Genomic DNA, 26,361 nt, shown 5'->3' on the forward strand with positions numbered 1-26,361 from the left:
AACTAATTATACCTTATGTGAGTGCCCTGTTCGCTGTATACAAAAGGAGGTGCACAAAACAAGTGACGAGCGGTTTTATATATTTTGTATATGAAATTGTCGCTTTCGATGTATTATTTTGATTTTTATTTTTAACGTTTTAATACCACCTCCTTGTTTAATTATTAATTCTTGTTCCATTGTTTAATTTAGTTTTATTTATAATAAACGAGACAGTAGCTATCGCCCGCTACTCCGTCCGCACGGAATTAAAAAAAACTCATTTTGTAGCCTATGTGTTCTTTTAGGCTACATTCTGCATCTATGCCTAATTTTAATGAGATGTTTGCAACCGTTCTGGAGATACCTTCAAACAAACATCCATCCATTCATTCATCTAAACATTCGCATTTATAATATTAATAAGATAGTAAGATTTTAAGACGATGTCATTTTGGAAGCAATTACTCATAGAAATGAACGTTGACACGGGTATCCTTTTGAAATGTCACAACTATTTAATACAACATTAAATAGCTTTTAAAGTGTAACTTACCGTTGGTTTCTGAGGCTAAGATATCTGTATAAAACTTGTTATTATTTTTGACAGAACCCTGAAAGCAAAGCATATTGTTTTAAACAGGGTTTTGCTTTCAGTAAACCATGGGTTTTTGATAAATTCATCCATAAACAGTCGACTTATTAAAAGTTTCAACACTTAAATTTTTAAGGTTCCCCGGATCTCGTATAGGATCACGTTGTTGTCCGTCCGTCTGTCCACCATTTTTCTGCAAAACGCATAAAGATATCATGGTGGAATTTATTTTTAAACCTATAAGTTGTTGATTTTGTTTATTTCGCTAACGATACTAGCATCAGTTGTTTTAAAACAATAAAAAAATATTCAGGGCCGATTTATTTCTAAAAGAAATAAAGAATTTAGACACGACTTTACCTGATTCATGTTTCAATACTGATAATTTTCAACGTTGACTTTTCATTTTCCACGATATTCGAAAAGTAAATAACAAATATTTTCACGCCGACTCACATTGACAGCGTTGGCACAATAAATTGCAATTTACGGCATCGCTTAATGAGGCCTCATTCAGACGACGTGGTTGCAAAAATTTTTACACTGAAAAATTTTCTACTTTATCCAACCATTCGGTGACAACTTGTATTCAGTGGTTTCCCAACGGTGCGTTCGAACTGATTTATAAAGTGCTGTGAACGTACGTGAGATATGTTTGTAGTGAAAAAAAACACGCATCTGATATTACGAAAGGCTACATTAGCATTTTTTTAATCGTAATTATTTGATTCATAGATTCCATTAAAAAATAAATAGCAATGTATTTTACAGATTTATTCTTTATTCATTGCCAGTATTTGATTTTATTTTTGTTTTTATTTGATGTGTTCTTCTTTACCTAACAACTTTATATGTTTAGTTCATTCAACTATGACTTTCAGGTATAAATAAAATATGTTCCAATGATAATATTATACAAATTTTTATATGCTTAAATTATCACAAATCTAAAAATAAAAACGTCGATAGCTCGTAGTTAAACACGTGAGGTTCGAATCCCGCCACATAACAATGGATGTTTCGATTTACATATGTAAATTTATCAATGTTCTTAAGATGAAGGAAAATATCCCGATATCTTCGAAGAAATTAAAAAGATATGTGTGAAGTGGCCAGCGTGGTTGACTATGGACTTGTCATCTCTAACTTAGGGTAGGTTAGGTGAATGATTAACTTGTCTACAGAGTCTCATAAAATAAGTGCTGACTCTACCATATAAATAGTAATTCAATTTCCTACGACTATATTGAAACGTAGTCATTGTTCGTTATGTCGGTCATTTGGCGGACGAATTTGGATAAATTCGAAGTTTACAGCGACATCAATTTCATTTGATCACTTGGCACGTTTGGTCGCGAACGTAGATCGCAACTGTTACAGCCCCCTCACGTAATGCAAGCCGGGAAATGGGAAGTAATATAACGTACTTATTTACTTTTAAAATTGTAATATATTTTGGTACATAAATATTTTTTCCAATGTAGAGAACAGTGCCAATGTTTATTAAATTGTTACTAAGTTTAGTTACTATTACAAACTATAAATAACTGTATAGTAGCCATAAAGTTTACAATAGTAATTCATAGTAACTGTTATAAAAAATGACCGAGCAGCACTATAATACTCTGGAAATCAAAACTTAAAACATCTCTCTGTTCTATAATCGGTCAGTAGTTAGAAAAACAAGCTTTAGATCCAAATTGCTTTTCTATCGTATCTTTCTTGGAAGCAATTAATATTTTCCTGTCTATCAAAGAAGATAATCTCCTCGGAAAATTAATTTTGTTGTCAATATCAGTGTCTTGAAGGTTAATCAATAAGTAATCAAAATAGGGACAAATTGAAAACCGTCCTGGATTTACTTTAGAATTAAGAGAAAAATTAAATTATTAAACAATCACATACGTTAATCATTGAGAAAGGCCTTTATGTCGAGTTTTTGTACGATCAGTTTTGTAGTTTTTTTTTTTGTATTCGGAAGAAACAAATATTGAAATCCCTTTCTATTATTACTAGAAATACAGTTAGCAATTATAATAAATAATATAAACAAATTTAGTAAATTTAACAAATGTTAGTAACTTTAATAAAATTAGGTAACTTTCGCGAATTTTAGTAACTTTTATAAAATCGCCAATGAAGCGGTACTAGTTGCTAGTGAAATAATTAAGAAAACAAAGGGGAATCATAAAATGAATATATAATAGTTCGAAATGAAGTTTGATATAATATTGAAAGTAGGTCGGTTATTATTATTGTTCAAACTTTATACTTGAAAGGTAACGGGTAGAATACGAGGGCGTTTTAATTATCACACAGCGGAAAAACTGGGCCATCTAAAGTTTTACTTCTCTCTGTGGTTTACTTGAGAAGTATTAAGCACTGCTGCATGAACCAAGTTGCAACTTAGACGAACTAAAGTTTGTGAGGTTTTATTGTTTCATATACTATCAATATTATCCGCTCCAGTTGATAAAACATAGCCCTTGAACTTTAAGAAAACTATTGGATACAAACAAAGTCTGTTTTTCATTTCTTTTGTTTCTTTTTAGTTTCTCACTTATGTATACTTTATATTGGAATTAGTGTGTGTTTCAATACTGAAATGTTTGTCTTAAAAACCGTTTGTTTAAGCTTCAATTATAACAAATTCATAGTTTCTGTGCATCCCTTCCATCGTCGATTAATGGTAGGCAACGTAACTTTGCATTGAAGATGTCTATCAGCAGCATTGAGGAGCATTCGCTTCACTATTTCGGCGAATTCACGTGGCCACTTGCTCGTTTACCAACTTCTTATATAAAAAGATCTGGGGACCGTCCCGCATTAAACCTATGTTTGCTATATGCAACAGAGGCTACCTTTTATAGCTAGATTATGTCTAATACATAGAAGTACTATTCATGGAAAAATAAAAATGTGCAGTAATTCATAGTTCATTGAACTCATTATTCATCTACGCTTAGTAATCAAAGCAAATAATATTTTTTTTAATAAATCTGGTTTCATATAAATAGGTTCATTGCATATTAAATTTAAAAAATCCGAGTGAGAAATAAATGTTCCTAACACATAAAGTAAATGAGAACGCATCATTAGCTAATGGCTAACTAACCATAGCCTTTCAAAGGCATTCATCTCTTTTATACAGCCTTGCATTCAACCTTTCTCTATTCAGTTCTCATATGGCAACATAATTTTTATTTCGTTGATTTATATCTCTTAAAAACACTATTCAACTACTAAATTTTATTTACTGATTAATTTAATTAAGGTATTTTGATGTTTGGAAAATTTTACTTTTAATTCTAATTTTAATTTGTTAATTCTATGGCCATGTATATCCGTAACACCAGAGGAACCGCAGATGATTTGCCAGCTTCATCATCATCATCATCATCAACCTGCCCTTATCCCTATCGAGGGTCGGCACAGTATGTACTACTCCTCCATACATCTCTATCAACCGTCATATCCGAGTCTACCCCCTTCTCACGCATATCCTCTTTCACACAGTCATTCCATACTTTTTTGGTCTTCCCCTACCCTTGTAGCCATCCACATTCAATCTCATTACTTTTTTGCTTATATCATCATCATCATCCCTCCTCATAACATATCCAAACCACGCTAAACTTTTACTCCTCAATTTCTCGATCACTGGGGCTACTTTCAAACTTCCTCTAATATACACATTTTTAATGGCTTGGCTTTTCGAATTTTTCTTCCTTGTATTTTTTAAATTCATCAAAGAACCTTACACCTTTAATAGCAATTATGCTATTAAATTTATGTGCAGTGCTAAAAAAGTTACGAGTGAAATTCGAATCCGTTTTTCACTAATCAATAATTTTATTACATACGTCCACTGTATATGTTTTATGCAGATGTCATATAACCTATGACACTACGGGGAAGAAGACGAATCGAATGATAACTTACATGTCAAAATCGGTTCAGTAGTTTAGGCTATAGACTGTCACACATAACCTCGTAACCACGTACATAAAAACAAAGATACGCGCGAAAAATATTTCCCTCTCATCAGACGGGTTATAAAAGGAAAGAGAGGTAACATTATACTACAAGTATTTTAGCAGTGGGAAGTCACGATTAAATTCAAAGTAATAACATCAATTTTAATGCTTTCAAAGTTACGTATACATAGATAAACTTTATATTGACGTGGAAGTTTAAATTTTACAATTCCATTCGACGTGAACCCCCTAAAATGTGGAGTGACATTTAACCTCGGGTCGCATCATCCGAATAGCGAGGCGTATGTTTTAATGGCCCTCACACGGCGGCAATCAAAGTTTATATCGCGAACATCAAATTAAATTTAAACACCGGTGTAAAATTTAGAAACGTGTGTCCTTTGATTCGTTTTATATTGAATTTTTGAAAATTATAAGAGTAAAACTCGACTAACTAGGTACTGGTCTACCAAAATTACTCGACCGATGAGTCAAACTCTACATTGAATACTCTACTAGTTGACCAACATTCCAACACCCTAATCTTTCAACATAACTTTGGAACCATCTAAGGTCTATTCACATGAAGTTGAATTGTCGACACCATTTATCCATTCGGTTAGCACAAAGAGCGACTCCATGGCAACTGTTTGATTGCTCTATCATCTTAAAAATCGCACCAACTTTTCTCACGAGGACCTTGAGTCCTAAGTAGGACCTTCGAGCGCGCCCTGCGTGATACTCGCGATGCCACCATACAATATTACTTTAGACGATTAACATTGCTTTGTGTACTAAGAACGGTAAAAACTATGAAGTTGCTTAGTTTAGTATTTGTTGTGGTACAATATTTTTCAAAATAATATAATAATCAAAGAACTTGAAATATAATCCCGAAGTATAGTATATGGGTTTTCAAAGAGAATGTAAGAGGTTATAACATATATTAAAATACTTTAATGTTAGTACTGTGAAGTTTGTGTGTCTATGCATAGACTTCATTAAAGTGCCCTATCCACTTGTAACTATCGAGTATAAGTACACTGATTGTATAGAACTAGGGGAACTTTTTACCCTGTGGCTATGTCTGGCAAAGGGGTCTGTTGTTGACATTTCCTTTCTGTCAGTTGTCAGTTTGTCAAGGCTTTGTAGCCTTTTAGTGTTAACAATGTATTATTTTAACAATATTTTTCTTGATCTTAATCATGTTTGAAGTCTGTGTGGTCTACCCTTTGTTCAGAATGTTCAATAAATAATTCGTATATTATTTTTTTTAATAGAAATAAAGAGGTTAACATTGGATTTTTTTTACTTGTTTCAGTTGTCGCTGTAAATATTGTGATATCACAATATAATCGCACTTATTTAGAACGGCATGAAATCAACAAAAGGTAAAGTATTATGGTTCAATCTTACTTATATTATAAATGCAAATGTTTGCATGGACGGATGTTTGTTTGAAGGTATCTCCAGAACGGTTCAACAGATGTCACTGAAATTTGGCAGGGATATAGAACGTAGTCTGAAAAAACAAATAGGCCATTAATTAAGTTTTTTTTAAAATGCGAATGATTAGATGTATGGATGGATCACGATGAAATTTAGCGTACATATAGAACATAGTCTGGAGGAATACATAGGCTACTAATTATGTTTTTTAATTACGCGTGGAAGGTGTCTCGGCCGACAGCGAGTATTAATATAAAGGTTCTATAACTCTGTCAAGTTTTATATGTCTTATTTATTACGTTAACACTTCATCATTATTTTCATTACTGCAATTGTAAAACTACTGAAACAGACAGTCTATAGAAGCAATAAAACGAGGTAGAATGGAAACAAATGGCAAAGCGACGGACATTAAAAGAAAGCGACTTGGTAACGATGGAAAGTTAAATAAAAAGACGCTTATCAGCTGTTTTGAGGATGGCCCTCCTTTTATTGCCTTTAAAATTTTATGATTGCGAATCTTGGTAATTAAGCTTGGGGCACAACGAGATATAATATTTATTTGGCATTAAATACGTAATTTTTATTTCTATCTATAATTAACTACGCATATTATTAAGAAATACAACATTTACTTGTCATTGTTACGTTTACTACAGTTTTAGTTTTTTTTTGGATTTAGCTTAAATTTTTGTTGTAGAATCAAGATAAAAATCAATGATTTGTGGGTACTGTGACATAAGGAGTAATATTTTATTTCCGTAATTTAAATAGGGATATTTACAATTAGTACAATAAATAAATTATGTTAATAATTTCATAAAGTAAATTAATCATATAATTATTAATGAATTACTTGATATTAATCATTATTATTTATGACGTCTAATTAATTCATATTCTCTCATTGTGTGTTCACCTTTATACTTTTACAACCAAGAGCAAAGCGGTGCTACTCGACGCTTTCAAGAGAAAAAAGGCTTAGAAAACTTAATATATTTTTTCTTAAATTTTTTTTAATTTATTTTTTATAAAATTAATTAAAAGTTTATCATAGGAATTACATCTTTATTATAATACATTAACTAACTGTCGCCTGCGACTATGTGCCTATGTGTTCTTTCAGACTATGTTCTGCATCTATGCCAAGTTTCAGCGAGATCCATTAAGCCGTTTCGTTTGAAATTTATTCGAATTTTTCTTACCTTTTAAACCTTGCGTAGACCTCCAAGAAGATTTCAAGGCCAAGATATGATAAATCCGTTCAGCAGTTCTCCAGTTTTAGTGAGACTAACGAACAGCGTGATTTTTTTATATGTAGATATTTTATACCGTAGTTAGTTGTTATTACCAAGAAAATAAAAATTAGGTGCATACTTTTGGTAAATTGTTCCATCTTTATGAGCTCCAAGGGATGATATGACTTTTTTTTCCAGGATTAATAAAAAGAAAGAAGAAGAAAGAAGAAAATCTTTAATCGATATCAAAAGCATTGATTCGATATCAATAAGTAATAAATTAATTAATAGTAAGTACAATTATTCTTTTTTTAAACAATAAGGGCTTACTACCAACGATATATCTCTGTTTTTTTCCAAGAGAAGGAAAGAGATGACAATAGTTTTCCGTATAAGTGTTAATGCAATGAAAACCCATGTTTAGTTTTAGTTACTTTTTTAACTTAGCGTTATGGAGCGGAATAAGCAAAGTACAATTTTTTAATTCATAACACTGCAACTTCTCAAACTTTCACAACGAATGCCAAGACCTTTTGTAAATGAAAATAAAAAATATATATAAGTATTCATTGTACTTGAAACTTTGTACCTAATTCCCCTTTATGTCTATAGAGGTAAAGTTCAAATTGGCCCGTATTATTAACTCCGATATAGATTACGGGTCGGGAACAAGTTCGGACCGCGGAGTTCGGAAAGTTTTGAGTGCATTGCCGAGTTAGTCTACCGTTCGGTTCTCTTTAACTAAACCGGCTGGAAATTGTTCAATACAGCCGTTTTAAATTATTTTTTTTTAAAAGTTTAACAAAACGTTTTGTTCCGTATTAAATTAGCATCAGCTGTTTTAAGATTGAACGTTAATTTTATAAAATTAATTTCGTTTGACTGAAAAATTTGTATAGTTTTTGTTTAAATCAATTTAATTAATTACAATTACTTTGGTTTATAAACTTTTGGTTTTAACAAGATCGTCTGTAGTAATATAGATACATATTATAAATTAAATTGTATTTTGTTTTAATAAAATCGTATTTTTCAGGTTTTCATATTGAACATGAAACGACACGGAGTTCAAGAAAAGAAAGGTAAAGAAAGGTTTTTTGTATTCAAATGTATAACAAACTAGCTGTCGCCCGCGACTCCTTTTGCATGGAATTAAAAAAAATATTAGTAGACTATGTGTTCATCCAGACTATGTTCTACATTTATGGGAAATTTCAGACTGATCCATGGAGCCTTTCTGGAGATACCTTCACACAAACATCCATCAATCTAAACAATCGCATTTATAATATTAGTAAGATGTGTTAAATGAATTACTCTATTTTCATTTAATATACGTTCTGATATTGGGTTTGCCTGTACAAACATCCTTGAACGATGTTCAAAGTAAAGATATTAAACTTAGGCTCTGTTCAAACAATATAGACCATCAGCAATCTAATTATTCCCCATCTCGCGAGTAAACACCGCGGGCGTAGTTTAACAACGGTTAACTATGCATAAATTAAACTCGGATTAATGATATTACCGCGAAACAAGGCGCGGTCATGACGCCGCATAATGACGGCCCGATCTGTATTTACGACCTTACGTGTTCTATAGGACTTTATAACACATTATGAGTATATAGTCCCATGTACATATATACCCTTTTTCGACAAATTTATTGCCGTCTCTTAATTCTTTATAACTTTTTTATTGTTCATTTATTCTCGCATTGTATGTTTCGCAGGTCAGTTACGCATAGAAAATCGAAGTCACAACGAAGTGTTGACAAATATGATTTTAATATAAATATAAGTGAAAATGGTAAGTAGATAAATTGATTAAAATGAGACATATCTATGTATGTACTCTTTAGAATTGTCTTTTAAAGAATTCAAAAAGCTGTACGTAACGTTTTGGGACACCCTGTATATATATTTATATATATAATTCTTCTGAGAGTGTGTATGTCACTGAACTTCTCTCAAACGACTGGACCGATTTTGATGAAATTTTTTGTGTGTGTTCAAGGGGATCTGGGAATGGTTTAGATTCACAATTTTGTCCGCTGGACAATGTTTTTTTAATTAATTTTTAATTTATTAGTAGTTGTTGATTTTATAATGTTTTACATTGGATCCGACAGACGGCGCTAACATCGCAGTGTCAAATTTTAAATAATATTCGAATTAAAGATGTGTAGACAGGACAACGTCTGTCGGGTCCGCTAGTATATATATAAAATAATTAATAAGTATCATTTGTTTCAGATGAAAAACATTTAAGGTACAGACGTGAATTAGGATCTTCAAATATAATCATCACGCATCATTTCACAGAGAAAATAGTCACATCAGGCGAAGATGTAAGTTTATACAATGTTAATAAACTACTAATATTCATTTGACCAAACTGACCTCGTCGTTAGTTCCTCTACGTAACCACCGAGAGAACTACTCTGGATTAGAGAGGACTAATCCTTAGTGTAAAACATCGTGATGCAACCTGCACATATATGGAATTTTCAAAAATATGTGTAAAGTCAACCCTTACTGAGCTAGCGTTGACTATGTCCTAGTCACTTCTATCTTAGGATAGGGTCTGAATCCTTCAGTGGGGACGTGTCGATAACTGATGATAATGATGGGTCTATATTCAAACATGCTGATACAGTAAGGGTTGTCTTCACACTAATAATTTCTATGCTTTTTCAACGTAGGAACTTTGGTTACTATTACACGATTGTAATAAGGACTTTAACAAGACTGGACTCACCATAAATTGTGCTTAAATGTATTCGTTATACATAATCATTGTGGCCCCAACTTTCGAGAAAAGGACAATATGCTTAATGTACTGCGAAAATTTATTACCGCAAATAACAATAAATAATGCCCATGTTTAGGCAAACAACTGCTGGATAAAGTTGTTGGAAATTATCTCTTTAATGTACGTTTTTGTCATCTCCATAAATAAGCGAAATTGTTATAATTATGTGGATATATTTTCTGTTTGTACTTAAAGCTTGTCTTAATTCGCAAATTCTTTTTTTATATCATAAGGTGGCAAACGAGCGAGCGGCCACCTGAAATCGCTGAAATAGCGAAGTGACCGTTGCCCATAGACATACGCAATTGCATATGCGTTGCCTACCTATAATCGAAGGAGGCGAGGATGCACAGAAAGACAATATTTTCCCTTCCCATGCATCCTCTCATCCGTAAAGTTCACTTCCACTTCTCATACTTTCCTTATAAGAAAAAGGGTGGGAAGGGAAAGAGGACTAAATTAGGCCTCCGGGACGCACACTCATCAGACGAAACTTTCACCGGACGAGCCGGGTCAATTTGTGCGGAGATGTAAAAGCGGGCTCTACCACTGTTAACTTAACTAAAATGAATATATTATTCTTTGCTCTTATGTAAATCTCCGTTTCTTTGTACCTCCTTTAGTAGCCTTAATAACTTGACCAATTTAACGAGTAAAGTGTCATTAGTTGAATGCAGACGATTCCATTATCAAACGGTATCACGAACGATAAAAACAATATAGTCCTTAAGTTATGTCGTATAAAATTGTTATGTCTCTGTAATTGCAGATAAGTCTCGAATGTACTGCAACAGCTGAAAGACCGCCGCGATTTATCTGGGAGAGAGATGGTGTTGTCATATCATCTAATACTGATTCCAGGTAATTTTGTAAAACAAGTGAAAGTGCAAAAAAGAGATTCTCATTTGTCCATGAACGTTAATACAATTTTGCACATGTTAGTCGGTTAAAAGTACTTATACTATGTCTTCTATAAATACTATGTCTTCGTTTTATATTTCGCGTTATTCATTTTTCTTTGCTACCACAATTTGTCTTCTCATTAATTCTTTAACAGTCTATTCATCAATAAAATAATGTTTTACCCTCGTCCAAATTTTTCAAAATCGAAAATGTGTGTAGTAATTTTGAAATAACTAACTAAATTAGATCTTCAAGTTGAGTAATCTTAATTCCAGATATATCCTCGGTCAAATGATGTCATCTTCGGGCGTCGGTGTCATCTCCCACTTTAATATATCGCGGGCTCGTGTTGAGGATGGCGGGCTGTTCTCCTGCGTGGCGTACGAAGGGGACTCTAGTACCAGACATGTGGCTAGAGTTGATGTTTTTGGTAAAACTTTGCTTACAGTTATGTACAATATTTCCTATAGATATTGACGAAAGATGAGTCCCAGAAATTTAGATGATGGATTTTGTGATTCAGATCTCCAGAAAGACTAGCTAAAATTTGCCATAGATGTATAACGTGGTCTGAAAGAACACGTAGGCTACTATTTTTTTTTAATTCTACAAATACGGAGCCGCAGGCTAAAGGTAGTTTGTTTTTTATTGAAGTAGAAATTGTAACGAAAGAAACGACCAAAAAAATTGTTGTTTTCGCACAATAACTAGAGTTGGTAGAGTGGAAAAACAGTTTTTCACAGGAAGGACTTAGGTCGGGTCAAATAAAGCCTCTTATGTGGACGCAGAATAACATTTTGTTTTTATAGGTCCGCCATATATTAGAACGTTGCCGCCCATCAAAGTGCAAAGTGGGCAGCCGCTCAAATTACGCTGCCCTTACTACGGCTATCCCATAAGGTAAACGAGCTTTTTTGTTTTCTCAGCTCATATAGAAGACAAAGGAATGTCTTAGAGATTTAACATATTTGCAAATAATCCGGAAAAAGATTGAAATTAACCAGAAATGAAACATTTAAAGTTACTTTTGTTAATTTCAGTAAACTGGAATGGGAACATAAAGGAAAGAAAATTGTCAATTCAATGTTACCACAACATTCAAGATATCGACGGTCTTCAGTTGTTACCAAAGGCCGAAAGAACGCGAAGAAGAAAAGAAAAAAACGACAGCTCTTCGAACCAGTAGAGGATGGTGTTTTAAGCATACCACGTGTGACTAAAGAACAGAATGGAGATATCTACACGTGCATTGTGTACAGTCCATCAGGGGAAATGGCTAGAAGGTAATGTTATAGGACAATGAAATTATTTATTTTAATTTAAATAAACGTTAACTTACTAAATACAAGCCTAGAAGAATCTTAACGTGAATACTAACTCAATAATTAAAAAGAACAAGCAGAAAATTTAAAAAATAATCTATCGAACATTTACTAAATCAAAAGATAAACTTTCCTAATTTCCAACAATATCCCAAAAATTTTACTTATTCAATTGTAACGAAATGTAATAAATGTTACTGAACATCATCATCATCATCTCCCTTATCACACTAACTTGGGGTTAAGAGCCCAAGGTTTTGTAAATCTAAATGAAGTGACAGTACTCATCATACCTTCGGTACTGAATCGCACCATCATTCAGTTAAAAAACAAAGTAACGAAATTGTAACAATTTTGAAAAGGAACCCCGTGTTTATATAATTTCAGATCTTTCGAAGTGCAAGTGGTGGAAGCACCAGCGTTAGATGAGCTACGCGTTGGTACAGGACTGAAGGAAGGTCAGATTGTGCAAATAACCTGCAATATTATCAGTGGAGATCCACCAATATTCTTCTCATGGTTAAAAGACGGGATGAAGATTCCAGCGAGTTTGAAAGTAATTGTTTAAAAATAATTTATGATGTAGGTAGATTAATAATTTATAGAGAATTTTGATTTTATCTTATGGCAATGATGATGAAAGATTTTCTTGTTGAAGCTTTTTGTTTTGTGGTTTTATCATTGAATTTGATTATTTTTAGTATGCCAAATAATTTATTTTAATGTAATGTGTATTTTAGAAATATCAATCGATTTTTTAACAGTGGTAGAGCCCGCTTTAACATCTTCGCACGAATTGTCCCGGCTCGCCCGGTGAAATACCACGACCACACAGAAGACAGGCGTCAAGTGAAAGCCATTCCGCGTTTTGTCTGATGAGTGTGCGTCCCGGAGGCCTCATTTAGTCCTCTTTTCCTTCCCACCCTTTTTCTTATAAGAAAAGGATGGGAAGTGGAAGTGGACTTTCCGGACGAGAGGATGCATGGAAAGGGAAAATATTTTCTTTCTGTGCATCGCTCGTTTGCCACTTTATGATATAAAAAAATCGATGAAATTGATTTTAATTAAGCCTTCATTTCAGATTAATGAACGAAGTTCAGAATTATTTAGTGTTCTGATCATAAAAAGAGTTTCGCTGGAGCATTGTGGGAAATATACTTGTATTGCGACTAATCATGTTGGGAAAGTCAATCAAACAGCTGATCTCTACATAAATGGTAAGTAATGCAAAGTAATACGTAAAAACTATTTTATGAATTAAAAGTGAGTTTTTAATTATTTTTTTTTTAAAGTTGCACCAAAATGGGTGGAAGAACCAACAAATACTTCACTATTGTTGGGTCAACGAGGTGTTATATATTGTAATGCGAATGGATATCCAACACCACAAATACATTGGATGAAAAGAGACGGTAAATATTCTGAAATCATTGATGAGTTGGCGATTATAGTTGAAATTTATTACAAAGGATTTTCAATTTAATAGTTTCATTTTAATATTCATCTTTCAACTACTGAATTTTAGATTTTAAGTTCAAATTAAATAACACTGTAATCTGCAACCCAAATTGCAAAAATAAAACCTCATTTTCCTGAAACACTTCCAGAATTGAGTTTACTTACAATATAATCCTAATCAACATTTGTGATATCGACATATTAAACAGTATTATGTCAATTACAGCAACTCTGGGTATATGGAGACCAGTACTAGACCTAGCTGGTGGTGGTGTCATCAGTTACCCTAATGGCACACTCATTATAGAAGTGGTATCACTCTCCGACGAGGGAGTGTACGCTTGCAACGTGGAGAATGGTGTTGGAGATGCATTGAACAAGAATTTATGGATTAGTGTTAATAGTAAGTACCTTGAAGAATCTAAGTGTTTCTTAGGGTTCATACGAATCCATTCATATACAATGCTTTTTTTATATATATCATAAGGTGGCAAACGAGCGAGCGGCCACCTGAAATCGCTGAAATAGCGCAGTGACCGTTGCCCATAGACTTACGCAATTGCGTAAGCGTTGCCTACCTTTAATCGTCGGAGCATCCTCTGCACAGAAAGAAAAATTCCCTTCCAATGCATCCTCTCATCCGGAAAGTCTACTTCCACTTCCCATCCCTTCCTTATAAGAAAAAGGGTGGGAAGGGAAAGAGGACTAAATAAGGCCTCCGGGACGCACACTCATCAGACGAAACGCGGAATTGCTTCCACTTGATGCCTGTCATCTGTGTGGTCGTGGTATTTCACCGGACGAGCCGGGCCGATTCGTGCGAAGATGTTAAAGCGGGCTCTACCACTGTTAAAAAGCTAAATAAACTTCTGTATATTTGAAAGCCAACTTAATTTTTCAGTTTATTTACTTACAGCTATAATGTAAACCATTGATAATAATGAATAAACATAAAGTTTTTTCTAGAGCCGGTGCATTTTGAATCTGTGGGTACGAATCTGACAACTAAGTTAGGGTTGCCAGTAGCGTTGCCATGTCGACCGCTCGGTGACAGCCCTATTAGAGTCAAATGGGCTGTAAATGGTAAAGGTGTGGATTTTACAACATCGAGGTAAGCTTTGATATGCTAAAATTATTTCGATGAAATTAAATGCTTATACAATGCCATCTATTCATTCTTAACTTAAATTGCCAAATTCGTGCCTACTAAACGTACTTAAAAGAGAAGTTCTACTCCAGTTCCAGCAACTGATAATAGATGGCGCTTTTTTAACTAAAAATTTATTACTTTCAGAAATTATAATTTCGCGTTTAGTTTCTATAGCAATCGATAGAGATTATTTTGAGCTTTTAACTTTCAGAATAACTGTTGCTGAAAGTGTAAATACTAATGGCATTAAAAGCACTATAAATATAAACTACGTGGAGAGTAGAGACGGCGGCACTTATGAATGTAGAGCTAGCAACCCCTATGGAGTGGCGACTTATTTAATTCATTTGGATATTTTAGGTAATTTTACATTACAATATTATTAAGTATCATCTTCTTTTGGATGCTGCATGTTTAATTTAAAAGATGCACATAATTTTAATTTTGTATATTAAGCAATGAGGATAGACAGAGAAAGCTACAGATTATAATTGGATTTTTATCCAACTTTATGTCGTGACCTCTTATATACCTCTCACACTCTCACCCTCTCTTTCTCTGTCTTTTTCTCTTTCTATACCTCTTTTTAAGGTTTACTTCAAATTTTACAATTAAATATTTATCTAAAACTTTTGATTGTGGATATTCCAGAGCCCCCAACACCACCGTTAGACTTGCAAGTGGACTCTGTATCCAGTAACTCGGTGAAGTTGTCGTGGAGGGACGCGTTGAGTACGCATGTGCAGTACTACACGCTACAGTACGCCACAAATGACTACATGCTGTGGGACTCTGGGAAGAGTATTAATATCACCAGGTATAGTGCAAACTCTACAATTATAGTATTATCTGTGGTATGGCATATTGATTACCATTTGTGACTATCCATAGTAGTATTTACGACGAATTATGAATAATGTATTTCAAAACTAAGCACGTTCATTATTACTTTATTATAATTACTATTTGTACTTATTTCATTATTAAAAAAAATTGAAACAAAGAGGTTGTTGAAGTAGAACCATTCAAACTATACATCAGCGCCATCTCTTAACACCTTGTTGTTTCTACCTTGGAATCATAATGTTTTTAATTTTTATATCAAGCTCACTCAAAACACTTTATTTGAAAAGTAAAATTTTCAATTTTCCAGGCAAGAGAATGATATAAGGCAAAACATTGAGCTCAGAGACTTACAGCCCGCAGTTGACTACAGAGTTAGAGTCGCATCTGGCAACCAAGTTGATCTCAGCCAGTTCACGCAGGCAGTGCATTTCACTACAATGCAAGAAGGTTGGTTACTTATCATTTTAGTATTATAATATTTCAAACTCGTATTCAGTCAACTGTCAAAAGCCTCACCAGATATTATGTGATTACCATTGTTTATAACGAGCGTAAGAGTTAAACGAATAACTCCTCCTAGTTGGTTTCAGAAACTATACTAACTATGAATATACAGGACCTTTTGATGTAATTTAAAAAAATGTATCTCAGGTTGTAAGTTAAGGTACTTTAACAACTTCCGAACAGTATGACTTCTTGTTTTCTATGCGCAATGTATTATGAATATTCTTCCAGCACCATCGTCCAGTCCATTAAGCGTTCAAGTCCAGTCAACCGAGAACCCGGGCGAGCTAATAGTGTGGTGGCTAGCGCCGCCACGAGAGACGCATCGCGGCCCTCTGCAAGGATACCACGTTAAGGCTGTCCCGAGGATCAGCGGTGAATCAGGTATTATTGTTATACGAAAGAGGGCGCTAATCAATTGATATTATAAAAGTGTTAGTGACACGAAAGATGGCGCTGTTCTATATATATTTAGACTGTGATCATAATTACAAATTCATTAATAACTATGTGGTTGTCGAAATATGCTATGAATAAATATATTAAAAGGCATAAAGTTAAACTATAGACTGATTTAAAATGTTACTGCTGTTCTATATTTTATAATTTCTCGTCTTTCAAGGTCCAAATGATACACACACAAAAATGGTAAAAGTAACTCCGAGGAATGGGAAACAAGAGACCGTTTTAAGTGGTCTGTTGAAAAATACGAGGTATTATTAATACTTAATATGTATTTCTTATTCTATATTAATTATTTGTGATATTTCTTTTGTTTATTTTTTAAGATCGAAAAAGCCTGAGATATGGAGTTATCTTCTATTGTTGAACATTTATTTTTTATTTATTTCAGGTACGCTGTATCTGTGAGTGCATTTAATTCTGCAGGCACTGGTCCTTATTCACTGCCTGTCTATCAAACGACCAGAGAAGGAGGTAGGGGTCATGAATGTTTTAAGCATATGTGTGTTACAACATTTCTTTGAGTTTATTTATCATAATTTACATCAGTGGATACTAACTGTTATATATTCTATTTGTCACACCCGCTTTTTTCTCTAATTCGGCTCCAGAATAGCTTCAAAAGACCTATAATTGTATCAACAGTATTAAGCCTATCATCTTCATCTTGCTATACCATTATCCATTCAATTTGGCCTATCTCTACTGATTCCATTTCTTTTCATTTCTTGGGGAATCAAGAGTATTTAGGCTTTAAAGACCATAAACAATTACACTTTTTATTATGATAATTTCAGCGCCAGAACACTCGCCCGCAGCGGTGGAGTGCCGCGGCGTGTCCTCGTCGTCGCTGCGTGTCGCCTGGCAGCCGATCTCGTCACAAGGCACTTCTCTGCTCGGATATACCGTGCACTACAGCACTGAAGGTAAACGTCTCGTAATATTGGCAGTTTGTGCATTATAGTGGAAAACGCTTGTGAATAATTGAACTATCATCATCATCAGCTCACTATATGCCCCCACTGAGGGGCTCGGAGCCTACCCTATGCTATGGGTAACTAGGCCATAGTCAACCATGCTGAGACAGTGTGGGTTAACTTCACACATATCTTCGAATATCTTAACACATATGTATAGCATCACGATGTTTTCCTCCACCGTGATAACCGTTAGATTCGAACCCCGGACCTGCAGTTTACAAATCAAGCGCTTAACCCCTGAGCCACCAACGATAATTACAGGAATAACATGATAAAATTAAAGCAATAAAATAGATGGAAAAAATGTGTAAAACTTTTTCTCACATATTTCCAGATGGTCCATGGTCAAATCTGACATCACCACATACAGAGCTTTACCTTCAAGGACTAATGAAGTACACTAACTATACGATCAAAGTGGCAGGATTCTCTAGTTATGGAGTTGGACCATTCTCGTATCCTGTTATCTGTACAACCTTACAAGATGGTAAGCATTGATAACTTTTGAAGAGATGTCAAGAAAGATGAAGGAAAATTCCTCAATAGTGTTCCTGAACCAAATTTAGTAATGACAGCTTTCCTGACATCGAATAAGCAAGAATTTAATTGTTTTTGTTTACAATATAATAATTCCATACTTTATAATTACATTTCAGTGCCCGGTCCGCCATCAGCAATAAAGCTGCTAGTATCATCACCAACTTCGCTCCTCGTTAGTTGGAAGAAACCTGATCAACCTAATGGTGAAATTACGCACTACACTGTCTACGTGAAGCCTGTTTCAAGGTAATGCTAGATTACATGCTAGACCATTAAATTAAACAGTTAAGAATTTGATGAGAATAAATTAAATGTCGATTAAATTAAGAGCACAATTTTCTCTTCATAGAAATTGTCGATCTCAGACAGATTTGTGAAATGGCCCTTGGCAAAAAGTTTATTATGTAACCGTCTTCGTCTTATCTGAACGCTCTTTTATTGTATAATCATAGTGACTGGATTGTTATTAATAATTACAATATGTACCAGCACGGGTGCTCCGCAGCACCACCGTATAGAAGCGAGCCAGGAGTCCAACTTGTCGCGTCAGTTCACGTTCCCTCTTGCCGCGCTGCCTGCTGCTCGCTACGAGGTGTTCGTGCGCGCTCACACGCCGGCCGGCGAGGGCGCGCCCAGCAACAGAGTGCACGCAGAACTCACTTCTAAAGGTTACTACAATTACCATCATTTAAATGTCTCTATTCAATACTTGAAAATCTACTTTCTCTGTCTCTCTCTTTTTGCTTCCTATATTTTCCTTCTAAAAATAAGATGGATATGGGTAGAATTGGTTTTCGACACATATACTCTTCGGATGTAAATCGGAATTAGTTCCACTTGACACGCACCTTTAGCAACGATCGAGCAGCCATGCTTATAGTAGTTGATGCTGCTACAGACTTTGCCACTGTTTGTTCTTTGCAGAGATCGTCGAGTCATTTGTTTCTGGAAATTTTATAATTTTTGCTATAATTGTATTCCAGTGGTGGCTGGTGTGTCGTCTCTGGGTGGTGCGGTGTGGGCAGGCGTGGGACGGTCGCTGTTGTTGGCCTGCGCCTGCGTGGGGTCTCCGCCGCCGCGCACTGTGTGGTATCACAACCACAACATCATCACACATCACCCGCGCTTCACACGGAACCATGATGACAGTCTGCTTATCAACAGTGAGTACAGTTTAATTTAGTGAATGTTGTAAAATTATAGTGCAAGTAAATGAGTTGTCATTTGATAAACAACGATTGCACCCAAATTGTTATTTTTAAATTACACAAAAAGGGACTCAAGTTAAGTTCGTTGCTAGTACATGGCAATTTTATTGTAACCAAGGTATCGCGAACGAAGGCCACGTCTTTCAAACATTTTTTTGATTTCAGATATTGATCAATCTCTAAGCGGTAACTATACATGCTTAGCAAAGAATCTGTATGGATCCGACTCGGTTTCATATGAAGTATCAGTCCTGCCCACTCCAGAACCGCCAAGTTTGAGAGTAACGTCGCACAAGAACGCCTTGCACGTCCAATGGGATCCACCAAGGAAGTTAAATGGAAAGACACAGAAAATTGGTAAGTTACACCTCATCTTTCATTAAAGCAAGGCATCTGCTAACTAGGTTGCAGAAGTATATGGGTTAATTGCTATTTTAGAGAAATTGGACCCCAAATATTATTGGACCGTGCATAATCATTAAATGGAACTTAATATTTCGCAGGATACAATTTAACATGGAAAGAAGCAAACGTGTCATGGCAGGATTCGTGGTCTAACAAGGGCACTTCAATAAGAGATATATACGAGTTCACAATACAAGGCCTGAAATGTGGCACAAAATATTCTCTGCGTATGACGGCGGCTAACAGTGTTGGGTCTTCGCAGCCATCTTACCTTGATGCTACCACTTTAGGAGGAGGTAATTGTTATTCTAATTTTTATGATGAAGGTGTCAATCCTTAAAACTATCCACGTGATGTTAGGTTACCACTGCAACATATTTCTGGCACAATCACAACACTTGCGTCTTCTCACAGTCAATTAGAAGACCCAAGAGTTAATATGGAAGAAATCCAATAGATTAATGTGTCAAGTAAATTTGACACGAAAAAAATATGTTTCTTATATTTGATAATGTTTCCACAGTGCCAATAGCACCGACCACAACCGAATGGTTCTGGAGCAACGCAAGCCACATCTACATCCAGCTGAGCGGCTGGGACGACAACGGATGCGAGATCACTAAGTGGGACGTCGATTATAAAGAATACGGAAGTAAAATGTGGAGGAAAGCAGAGAATAGACTGGTGAGGGAAAATTTTAAGTATACAGCTAGATAAATTAAAAAGATTAATTTATTTCATGACTCCTCCAATATTCAATTCCTATGATGTTTGAATAGAAAAGACGCGAGAAAGATTTGAGCCGTTCCAAAAATAATTTACATAGGAAATGGAATACTCTGAGGGATATGAAGCTTCATATTATAAGTTAGAATTTGACAAGCAGATTCAGATATGATTTTTCTATAGTGATCTGAAGATTAATATTCTGGTCTTATATTTCAGCCACAATTGGACCAAACTTGGAATCACTACATGGCAGCGTCAATACTGAATCAACCGAATACATTTGTGATCGCCGACTTGTTACCTGCCCAGTGGTATCAGATTAAGATCGTGGCGGAGAATTCTGCAGGATTATCCACTTCATTATATAGTTATGCTACGACAAATGCTTTAGGAGGTACTATTGAACGAACTTTGTTTTTTAAAGTGTACAGTTAACCATTTCCATGTCCTCAACGTACTCAAAGTTGGGGTGTACAATGTTTGTATCTTCCAGATTGATCTTTTGTCGTCGTTCAGTATATGTAGCAAAATACAAATATTGACTTTTGCAAGGATAGCCCATTATAAAACCATTGTCTTCTAATATAATGAGCTAGTCTAGCCTTTAATGTATCTCCGCAGACCTTCGTTTGAGAAGATGGTAAAGTTCTATCTGTCAGTTCTAATTTTGCTTTAACCGTCTTTGTTTTCAGAGTCAATCGGTCCTCCCACAGACTTCATGGATTTGAATATGTTGGTGATCATCTGCAGTTCTATTCTGCTAATGCTTTGCTCTTTGGCCTGCGTCTATATTTTAGTTAAAAGGCATAAGTAAGTTATTTTATAAATACTTTTTGTATTCCTAATACGAGTTCTTATATATTAGATTTTTATTGAGATGTTCTATAACAGCAAATTCCTGGTTCCTTTCATAAGTTTGGTATATTCTCAGCCATCACAGACTGACGGAGTACAGGAACTCGCTGACGGCGGAGTGCAAGTCTGAGCGCAGCAACGTGACAGCAAACACGCCGCAGAGCGCGCCCGGAGACAACCGCGTCTACAGCACGCCCGTACATCTCACTGCTGATACTAAACACGGTGGGAATAACTGAAAAAAAAAATTAACAAAGTTTGGTCCCACAAGGATCTTATGGCAGTCAAAAAATATTTGAACTATGTCATCTCGACAGTGTTATATTTTGACCAATGAGGGAGCAGCAGCTCAGTTTAATTTTGTCATTTTCAAAAATCAAAATTCCATTAAAATATCCCTCATGATACTAGTGTTTTTGGCTGTATCAATTTAAAGAGAAGGTTATTACTATGAGAACTGAATTCATAAGTTGCAAATAAATTGTTTGGGAATTGCAACAAGGACGACTTTCAGAAGAAGTTAGGAAATTTTAGCTCTCTGGTGACCCTTAAAACTTGTGGGCGCCCTGTCAATGTTAAAACAGGCTTAAGATCCTTGAGGGACACATTGTTGCACGTGTATTACAATTTTTTTTTATTTTACAGAGCTATACGAAATAAGTCCATACGCACAATTCGCGATTGGCTTCCGTACATTCGGGCATGTTGACAACCAAGAGATCCCAAGCAGAATACACACACCCGGGAACAGCAAGTCTAGATATGATAGTGGTAAAAATATTATAATTGCTTTAAATACTTGCGCTATTTCATACAATGCTAGATATCATTGAGACGGTAAGACTAATAGATGAAATGCTAAGTGGAACTTTAGAATATGATAAAATCAAACTTAGGTCTTCTACAAGATAATAGGGAAAGGAAAAAATCTGTGCTGATATTTTTTCACTTATACGTACCAAGTATTTCCCACTGGTCTGATGGAATTCATACAATTAACCGTACGATTTTGTTTTTGTTTCTTACAGAAACAAGCTTCCAAATGAGATCAGAGTCAGAAGAAAGTGATTGTGTATCTCGGACGACGACATTGAAGAGTAATCAAAGAAGTACGTCTTATTTATGTTTTTATTATTTTTTTTTTTTTTAGATAATTGCTATAAAATAATAAGCTATTTCATTTAACATGACCCTGATCGTCCAAAATCTCTAAAACATATTGTGATCTCTGTTTTCTCAAAGATAATGACAGGGATGACGATATGTTTCATACGGAGATTTTGGTCTCGGAATCCCGGGGTATGTTCCACAGAATATAATGTTGCTTATGTTTTCTTAATCTTTCTGCAGACAAGATCTTTTAGTATATTCTTTAGAAATAAATAAGATCAACTCCTTTTATATTTTTAACAAATGGTATATAAACACGGCTAAACACTCACGTTTATTCGTCCGGTGGCGGCACCGACTAGTTTAGTTAGCACAGTGAGCTGAGGGCCGCGTCCGCGAAATAATACCAGTACCACTCATCCTGATGAAGGGCCCCCGATGGGCTCGAAACTAGTCGGTGCCGCCACCGGACGAATATACCTCAGTGTTTAGCCGTGTTTATATATCAGTTTAGTATAATGTCTCACGAAAGTTTGAATAATTTAAACGAATTGGTTTTGGTTCGTTAAATAAAATAGCACTGTGGTATTTTATAAAGTTTACTCATAGCACATAATAAATAATTAGCACATCAGTTACATCCATTAACATCAAAATATCTTCGAAACAAGTGATCACACGATCGGCGTTTTAACGGTCACTCCTCGAAACGAACCAACTTCCTCTCCCCCTCGCGCCCGATGACCCCCTCGCAGCTCATCGTCGTCAAGCGCGAGTCGGTCGCAACTAGTGCCAACGTAACCGCCATAAATTTATTCGATTTTTTTTTACAGAAACATGCAGAGTTCCACATCACAGGTAGCTGTAAGATGAATTTCCATTTAGATAAAATTATTTCAACTAATATTTCTACAAGGATAATGTAAATTATTATCTTATAGTATACAATTATTGCTCACGTTTTTTGCTTTTGTAATTTTTTTGAACGTATTTTTTTATTTAAAATCTATGAGTTTTTGAGATTTTGCACTTTTGTGTAATTTTACAATTTAGTGAAATTTACTATATCGTTTAGGAAATGTTATTTGTAATTTATTTATTTTTTATATTTTCACTTGTATTTTTTTATATTCTATACTTAAGCTTAAGTTATTCTAGTTGAAGCAATAAAACATTTTTAAGAATTTATATTGTAAATTTTCTTTACATTTACAATTAATAAAATTGGAGTATATGTATGTAATATTGAAAAAAAAATATTTTACAAAAATAGTATATTTGCGTTGTAACGAAATATCATTTTTTTTAATTTTTGTATGTATGTCCGCAAGTCCGCGTTTGTTCAGTGTAATCAGAAAAGGCTGGACTGACTTTGATGGGACTTTGTTGTGAAGGTAACTGATTCACGTGGGTATGTTACGGCATACTTTTTTTTAATGCAGATGTCGCAACCGACTTCTTGTTTACAATAAATATAGTTAGATTCATCATATCATTCTTAAATGTAATAGGAAATAAATATACTCTTTACTGCCAAATATTAATTAAGTTTCATGTCATGTGTTCAATTCAAAACTGTTTTTAATATTTTTTAAAATAATTATCTGGATATTTGTAATTAAATATTATTTTCTTAAATATTGTAAATGCTATTTTTGAAACAATTGTAATTATTGCTTCTGCAATTTGAGTGGTGAAATTTTATTGTAATTTTTATCTTCAAAAAGACTGATTATTTTTAAACATTTATTTCATATCATTCAATTGTGTAAATCCACGATTTACTAGATGTAAAATTCTTATGTAAAATATAAATGTTAGATTACTGTTATGTTGTTTTATTTATGAAAAAAACATCAATACATTAATCACGTTTACATTTGAAAAGAATGAGTTACTTACTCCGCTGGCGCATCGACCCAAAGTGGGTCTTGGCCTCCGACACAAGAGATCGCCAAAGTCGCCTGTCTTGCGCCTTCTCCTGCCAGTCCATCGTCGTGGCTGGGCCACCTCATGAGCCAAAGCAGCATACCTCGGGACCCCGATTGGCCGCCGGCCCATCGGTCGGCCCAGGTACCGCTGGCGAGACGCCGTAGAGATGGATCTGCGGGAGCTACAAGAATGAGTTTACAATTAATATTATAAATGCGAATGTTTAAATGCATAGATGGACGTTTGTTTGAACATATCTCCAGAACGGCTGAATGGATTTCGATGAAATTTGGCATACGTATAGAACATAGTCTAGGAGAACACATAGGTTACTAATTTAGTTTTTAGACCCGCGCGGACGCAGTCGCGGGCCACAGCTAGTTGAGATACGAATGAGCCATGAAAGTTATAATTCATTGTTAGATTGATTTGTGGCCACGACTTTTATATTGAATACATTTCTTTGGTAATTCTTTACTGCATTAACAAAATTCCTTAGGCTAACTATCGAATGTGTTGCAAAAACTTAGGACCTAGATAAAGTACATTCGTTCTGAAACGATTCTATCATGATTTTCAAAAATCTAATGATGCGAGTCAATCACGTCACTCATTGAAAGTTTTTGTTAGTTCTAGTTTCTCTTCTAGTCTGAAGTTCGTTATCGAATCGCTTCGAAGTACTTTGTCTAGCGCCTCTTGATTGACAACTCTACCGTACCACCAAACTAAGAACTAACATTAAAAAATACAAATTAAAACAAATGATATTACATAATGTCTTTGGTTATTTTTTTGAAAAATGATAAAAAAAATATGTGTAAAGACTCTACAAAGCAAAAGCACTGAAGTGAAAAATTGGATCCTGCCCATCTCTTTAAATCGATGACCCAATTTAGGTAAAATATATCTCGGTCGTTTTTGTATCAAGAAATTGCACGGAACGTGATCTGTGGACTTATATGAAAGGTTTTTCAGTTAAGGTAAATCATCTTCTTGAGGTGCCTTTCTGACTAACGAAGGTTGGCGATCAGTTCTCCATATTTTCTTTTGTCTCTTGTGAGGCCACATACTTGGGCGACACTCGCAACCCCTGTCCACTCTCGGATGTTACACAACCAGGGTTTCTAGATAAATCATACTATTATATTTGTTAGAAGGTATCTACAGAAAGGCTGAACAGATCATAATGAAATTTGGCATACATTTGATCACATGCTTTTTATTTTAATTCCGCGCAGACGGAGTCGCGGACGACAGCTTATTTTAATAAAATATTTATTCAACTAGGAAAGAAGATTAATAAAAGGACAAAGAAAAGATTACAATGATATGAAACGAAGTAATACAAATCATATAATTATAGGGCATTGGCTGCAAGCCTAATTAATTAAGTTAATCAGGTTAGGGCAATACCAGTAAGAGCTATAAATTAGGTTAGTTAAGACTCAGTAGAAGGTAAAGTTGACGTGGTTGACCAAGGCCTATTCCCCCTTAATTTTGGGTAGCCCCTTAGTGGGGGCATATAGGGTGCTGATAATGATTAAACTTATTTTATTAAGAAACAATGATGACATCTATTAGAAAGTAATCAGTTTGAATGTGGCTACAAAGGTAGAGGGCCGAAGATAGTATGGGTTGTGTGAAAGAAGATATGCTTTAGAAGAGCGTGTGTTCAGCTATGACGATGATATTGATATGTGGAATAATATAGAGGTGTCCCATAAGTCGAGGTCCTTGCAGTTACCAGAAAAATGATAAAAAAAAACTTAATATTTTTATGGTAGCAATTATGGTTTGCTCTATCACCCGACTTATGGGACACCCTAAATATATTGTGCTGAACCTCCGTAGGTAAAAGAATGGGATGATGATTATATAAAACATTTTATTACAAACGCGGTGAAT

General features: G+C 34.8%; 1 protein-coding gene across 1 annotated transcript; it reads left to right on the forward strand.

The window, feature by feature from the left end:
* Positions 1-7,447: 7,447 nt before the first annotated feature.
* On the forward strand, positions 7,448-23,499 carry LOC106118562 (Down syndrome cell adhesion molecule-like protein Dscam2). Its single transcript, XM_013313226.1, has 33 exons — positions 7,448-7,528; positions 8,275-8,320; positions 8,971-9,047; positions 9,494-9,588; positions 10,822-10,913; positions 11,231-11,385; positions 11,765-11,855; positions 11,996-12,238; positions 12,665-12,833; positions 13,359-13,494; positions 13,570-13,689; positions 13,962-14,138; positions 14,702-14,846; positions 15,097-15,245; positions 15,537-15,702; positions 16,039-16,178; positions 16,467-16,619; positions 16,858-16,948; positions 17,089-17,171; positions 17,495-17,623; positions 18,012-18,164; positions 18,334-18,463; positions 18,707-18,885; positions 19,201-19,380; positions 19,591-19,782; positions 19,929-20,126; positions 20,354-20,514; positions 20,776-20,953; positions 21,252-21,369; positions 21,491-21,639; positions 22,060-22,185; positions 22,443-22,523; positions 23,358-23,499. Exons 6-33 carry the CDS (start codon positions 11,247-11,249, stop codon positions 23,384-23,386), a joined length of 4,005 nt encoding a protein of 1,334 aa, XP_013168680.1. The 5' UTR covers positions 7,448-7,528; positions 8,275-8,320; positions 8,971-9,047; positions 9,494-9,588; positions 10,822-10,913; positions 11,231-11,246; the 3' UTR covers positions 23,387-23,499.
* Positions 23,500-26,361: the final 2,862 nt, after the last annotated feature.

This window comes from Papilio xuthus, unplaced genomic scaffold, assembly GCF_000836235.2.
Source record: "Papilio xuthus unplaced genomic scaffold, Pxut_1.1 DF827570.1, whole genome shotgun sequence".
NCBI lineage: Eukaryota > Metazoa > Arthropoda > Insecta > Lepidoptera > Papilionidae > Papilio > Papilio xuthus.

What these genes read in the sequence shown, in the direction of transcription:
- LOC106118562 (XM_013313226.1), top strand. Translation starts at nt 11,247, where the DNA reads ATGATGTCATCTTCGGGCGTCGGTGTCATCTCCCACTTTAATATATCG. An exon ending in GTGGATTTTACAACATCGAG is followed by an intron (nt 14,847 to 15,096) that starts GTAAGCTTTGAT and finishes TTTAACTTTCAG; the next exon opens with AATAACTGTTGCTGAAAGTG. An exon ending in ATTTTAGTTAAAAGGCATAA is followed by an intron (nt 21,370 to 21,490) that starts GTAAGTTATTTT and finishes GTATATTCTCAG; the next exon opens with CCATCACAGACTGACGGAGT.